This window comes from Pyxicephalus adspersus, chromosome 7 (genome assembly GCF_032062135.1).
Source record: "Pyxicephalus adspersus chromosome 7, UCB_Pads_2.0, whole genome shotgun sequence".
Classification (NCBI taxonomy): domain Eukaryota; kingdom Metazoa; phylum Chordata; class Amphibia; order Anura; family Pyxicephalidae; genus Pyxicephalus; species Pyxicephalus adspersus.
The window spans coordinates 67,539,349-67,545,395 of record NC_092864.1 but is presented as its reverse complement, the minus strand read 5'-3'; the positions used below and the strand labels follow the sequence as shown (position 1 = coordinate 67,545,395).

General features: G+C 36.4%; 1 protein-coding gene across 2 annotated transcripts in view; it reads right to left on the bottom strand.

The window, feature by feature from the left end:
• TMEFF2 (transmembrane protein with EGF like and two follistatin like domains 2) overlaps positions 1-6,047 on the bottom strand; it is a 284,713-nt gene that overhangs the window by 84,474 nt on the left and 194,192 nt on the right. For both annotated transcript variants that reach the window (XM_072418852.1, XM_072418853.1), the window contains exon 6: positions 4,167-4,315. In XM_072418852.1, coding sequence (XP_072274953.1) covers positions 4,167-4,315 — 149 coding nt within the window. The remainder of the gene's footprint in view (positions 1-4,166; positions 4,316-6,047) is intronic.

Below are 6,047 nucleotides of genomic sequence, written 5' to 3'. Positions count from 1 at the left end.
AGCAACCTCTCCTCTCCCATGCTGGTGAACAGCCTCCCCAGCCTATCATAGGCATCAATGGTATCAGAACACCTAAAAGTGACCCCCAGGCACATCTTTTCCATCAGAACGTTACTTTGAGAGTGGGTCAGGTGACCCCGGGTGAGAAAACCCTTCTGGATCCTTCTATGTTGACCCAACTAGGAACCTCAAGGTGGTTGGATGCACTGTTTTGTTGTACACCTTTGATGTTCTGTATTTCCTGGTATGTCTTCCCCACACTTCTGTTCTCTCCTCCCTTGATCCCTACCCCATCCGAATCCCCCTTTACTTCTTACTATATGGCTTCAATTAATGTAATTTCTCTTACTCAAGGGCCTGAACATCCCGGAAAAATGTTCCTCCTCTGGCTGAATTGAGTGGTTAAGGGGCTTAAGTAGCTTTCCTGCAGGAAACACACTTCTGTAAGGACAAGGCCCCCACCCTCCATAATAGAAAATTTCCTTTGGGATACCACAGCAATTCCACTGACTACAAATCAGGACCTTAAATTATTCACTAAGATGAAAAAGCGTTTGATCGCCTTAGCTGGTCATTTATGTTTAGTGTTCTTTCTCAAATTGGTGTCCGGGGTCCTTTTCTTCAGGCTATACATGCTTTATACAGATGCCCCATGGCTGTGGTTAAGTCTCCTCACTTTACTTCCAGGCCTATATATATATATATATATATATATATATATATATATATATATACATACAGGCACCCGGCAGGGATGCCCGTTATCACCTCTATGATCTGCCTTTTGCATAGAGCCATTGGCACAAACTAGTTGGCAGCACCCAGATATTAAAGGGGTTAATGTTCAGTCAAAATCCTTCAAGATAGCCTTGTATGCAGATGATGTACTACTCACCCTCACTAATCCATTATTTAATGCACCCCTCTCTCCATATGGTGTTAGATGAATATGGGACTGGGTCTGGATATAAAGTTAATCAAACAAAAACTGAAGCTTTACCGGTTAGTTTGGATCAGGCACTGATTGATAGATTACAGGATAATTTCCCATATCGTTGGAAATAGGAAAACATTAAATACCTGGGAGTCCAGTTGACCCCATCATCGCTCTATTAAGTGAACTATCCACAACCATTCCAGGATATTTAATATTTTCTGACAAAATGGCGCACTCTCCGTATATCCTTCTTTGGGCGTATTGCCCTTAATAAAATGTACGTCCTACAAAAATTACTCTATCTTTTTGAAACCTTACCGGTAAATGTACAGCGTGCAGCCTTGGGGCACATTCAAGCTGAAGTACTTAATATCATTTGGGATTATAAGCATCACCGTCTTCCTAAATCTGTATTATGTTCATTGAAAAATAAGGGAGGTTAGGGGTACCAGATTTTTATAATAATTTTTTTAGCTTCACATCTTTGTCCGATTGCTTTATGGACCACTTTAGGGGCTTACAACAGATGGACGGATATAGAGAAACTTTGGCTTGCCCCTGCACATCCTAACTCGAAATTGTGGGGATCCCCGCACTATATACCTGACTCATCCCTATTGGGACCTATACAGTTCACTAGACAAATTTGGCTTTGTAGTAAAGAAAAATCTTGTCTTACCTCAAATCCTTACTAACTTCCTTTCTATATAAGCCTCAAATCCAAGATAGCTTGACTAGGCGTATGATTTTTTCCCTGGGTTTCTAAAAAGATTTTTTGTTTTGGACATGATTCTAATCCAGTCACGAGGAAGTTATTGCCCTTTGCGGATCTACAATCCAAATTTGAACTACCTTCATCAGCCATATACAGCTACCTACAAATCCGTAATTTCAACCAAACTCTTTGTCTTTTCACCCTCCATGTTGTTTGAATGTGTATGTGCGGGAGGTCCATCTCGTAGAAGGCTGATTTCAGAGATTTACCGGATATTGACTACTGAACCTGCGATGCCTTTAATTAAGCATGCTTATATAACTAAATGGGAGACCATTCTGGGCAGGGAACTCCCTACACAGCTGTGGGTGTGTATATAAAATTCGTATGCATTGGTACTATACCTCAGACAGGCTTCACTCCATATATGTGTCTTGCAGTAATAGCTGCTGGATGTGTGATTCTCAAGTGGGTACTGGTTCATATTTTTTGGAACTGTTCTAAGATAGTGCCTTATTGAAGTGGGGTGAATGCTTTGCTCACTAAAATACTGGAAACCTCTATTAGATTGGATCTGGTAACCTATTTGCTGAATGTCCCTATTACCGTATTTTCTAAATCGAGGAAGGCTCTTTTGACATATATTCTTACGGCCGCCAGATGCCTCATCTCTGTGCATTGGAAATGACCCACTCCGCCCTCTGTTACGGAATTGAGGTCATGTGTCATTGAGGGAATATTCAACTGATGGAACATCTATCTGCTAGGCTCAATAACAAACTGGAGTAATTTGAGGAAATTTTTGCCCCGTGGGATCAAGCAACAGCTACTGGAATTATATAGTTGCTCATCTGAACCTTAAATATGGTTGGCTGGACTAGTTGATTCCCTAGTGGGATCTTGGACTTCTTCCTGTTCTCGTCTGTTCTTCGTTTTCCTTTCTTTCTTTTCCCTTTTTTTTTTTTTTGATCTTGCAAGGGCGTTTATTTAAAATTCCTTTTTGTTTTACTTGATGCTAGATAAGTACTGATTGTGTATTGATATAATCAATACAAAGATTTAGAACAACACAGGTTTATTTGTAATCTTGTTTTGTATATATTTCATGATGTTAATTTTTATGTTCTGACATCATTCTGTATTTTTTTCCTACCTTTTTCTTATTGTTTATTATATGTTTTATTTGTTTTCTTTTTTGGGGGGTTCTGCATTGTTGTATTCTTGTATATGTTAAAATCTTTCATAAAAATTTACATTTAAAGAAAAAGTAACATAACTATAACAGGCCTAAGGATGAGAGGCACTCATCAAAAGGTGGCGGCGTTTGTAGAAGATTTAATGTTTGTCATTTTGAACAAAATAACTCTATTCCCATATTTATAAAAGAACTAAGAGAATATGGAAATCTATCCAGTTTCAAAATAAACTACTAAAAATTGGAGGCTGATATTCCCACCGCAATGTTGACACAGGTCACCCAATCCCACCCAATCAGTTTCAATGGTCAAAGGTGGGGCTTAAGTATCTAGGAACATACATTCCTAAATGCCAAGGTTATTTGAGTTTACCCCACACCACCCTTTCACTTCTATGGGCAGACATCCAGAGAAGGCCTGGAAGGGGACTGGAAGGCCCTAACATAAAAACAGGCAGGATAGCAAGAACCATCTTTCAAACATGGGTGGAGGACATATCTATGTGGCCTTTAATCAAAATATTATTTCTATGGCTGCGATCCTCCAGAACTTTATGTCTAGTGTGTAGAAGTAGTAGAGGAGACCTTGTTCCAAATGCTGCACTCATGCATCAAGGGCAGAATGGTGCTGTGCGAAATTCTGGATGTAAATGAATAGATTGTGATCTCCTGTCTCAGACCATAAACTTGCCGCTTCAAGGCAGATTTTACCCTTGCAACCAGCAATTTAAAGTCCGTTTTATTAAGTAAATATTTCAAAAGTGATCTCAAGTCTAGCAGCCTGGAAGGGAGGATGACAATGTCAGCTGATCTAACTTATTATCCAGGGCACTCAACTGCAGTGTTATAAAAAGATGCGCGACCCACCACAAAAAAAGCCTGTGCTTTGCAGCATAGAGAAACTAATGAACATCAATATAAATCGTAAGCTCCTGCAACTTCCCCCTTACCTTTCAGAAAGAGCATAGGCTAGTAGGCTTTTATATAACCCCAATAACCCACAAAACCCCCCTGGTTAGTAGTTTAATCTTCACACTGCAAAGAGATCGATTTTTCCCTGGTCAAAATGTGTATGAAATTAATTAGGTCATGAAAGATTTAAAAACAAGCATGCTTACAAACTATATAATTTTTTTATAACAGTTCCAAAATAAATTTAGTAACATGTAAATAATTAAATAATATATAATTTCTTAGTAAAGAATAGGCCGGAGATAAAAAAGCATCAAGAAACAAGAATTTTGTAATCTTACAGCCATTCTGTCTACAGAAAAAAAATGATGCACTGTCTTTAAAATGATTTTTGCTACAGGCATTACCTTGACATCGCCCCAAATACTTGACTTCAATTTTCTCCTGTTTCTGGCATGATGCTTCTTTGATTTGACAAGGATTATCATAAGATTTCCCATCGGAAGCACAAACTGGATTGAAACTGATGTGGGAACAGTCGATGTTGCACACACACCTAGAAAAGAACCAAAGTAAAGCAATTTTAAATAATGTTACATTACAAGATACAAAACATTTTGACATACAGGATGTGCTTTTCATCAAACACACACTATCAATCTCTATGGATCGCATGTTATAGACAGGAACAACTATAATTTACCAAGATCTGAAAATTCAGAAGTGTGCAGGGAAATGATAGTAGATTTTGAGTTAACTTTATATTTCTTTAAAGTTTATAGGCACAATAATATACAAAAAGCTGCAAAAAAAAAGGTAGGAGGGGGGAGATTCATGTGTGCATGGAAATGTGACCTTTACCTACTGAGCTCTGTAAAGACTTTTCAACAGGCCGTAAGGAGAAAAAGAAATTGTGTCAAGGAGCTTAAATGCCCTATATGACTTAGAATGCAAATAATAAATAACCATACCCAATATTTTATACTAACCAGACAAAAACATTTTATAAAACAGTATTTTTATACTAGGCACAATAAATGAGTATAAGTAAAGTATAGAGTGGGCATTCCCTATAGAAATGTTTCACTACATTAGCTACATACTCTCTAACGGGTCCATTTATAAAACAGCGATTCTTACATGCTCTGAATCATATCCTGGTGGAGAATCTTTTAGGTCCATGTGTTTAAATGGCAGTAATTGATTCTCCTCCAGCAAATATTACAGTGAATGTTGGATGTATTGCTTTTAAATTGACCCCTAAATGTTTGTGTGCTTTTTATTTTATCTGGAATTATAATTTTGCATAAAAAAATATGGATACACACAATTTTATTTTTCTGTATAGATTTCAGACTCTAATCAAGATATTTTAATAATAAAATGTCTGCCTAAAAGGATTTAAAAACAAAGTGACAACTGTTTCGGAATTTACTTTGACTTTTAATGGTAATTTTTCTCTAAAGCAAATCTTTTCTATAATGCTTGTCATATAACCACCAACCAAGTGATTATCCGCACCTGATGTAGATTTATCTAGAATTAGTTCAATATTTAGGCCATGAAAAAGGCCAAGTTTGGTCACTTTTGTGAAAGTTGTTTTTGCCTAACCTCGGGAGCAGGGCAGTTTTTCACTTTATTTTACATTGAATTTTTAGTTTTTTGGCGAATGTATCTTTATATTTTTGATCTGTATCATCTCAATTCTCTACAATGGCTATAAAAATCTAGTTTATTGGCATTCAAAGCACCATAATTCCTTCTCTGTCCCTGTTACAAATCTAATACTACACAACCTAATGAGTTGTTTTATAAATAAATTAAGTTTATATTTTACATATTACTTTATAAATGTATGCAGTTGTTTTAAAAAAAAAAATCACTCTGAGCAAAAACCATTATCATACAGTAAGATATTAATTTTGATAGTATAGCATTAACATATTTGTAACATTAGATAGCATTCCCTAAGGCAAAGGATATGCATTGCAGTGACATTTTAGCATTAATCTGTAATCAAATATGAAGGGGGTTGCTAGAGAGTTGAGCTGTATAAAGATTACTTTTGCAGAGCAAACAATGCACTGTATAAAATGTAATGTAAATGAAATATTAACTAAGCCTCTATACTAAAATTGCTAAATAGACAGCAGTACCTATGCATCATGAGTCACAGAGATGTCATTTATAATCACAACCCTATATATCTAGTGTACAGGGTTCTACAAATACATGTAAACATTTACTCTATACTGTAGTACATGGAATAGAATATATACCAATAAAAA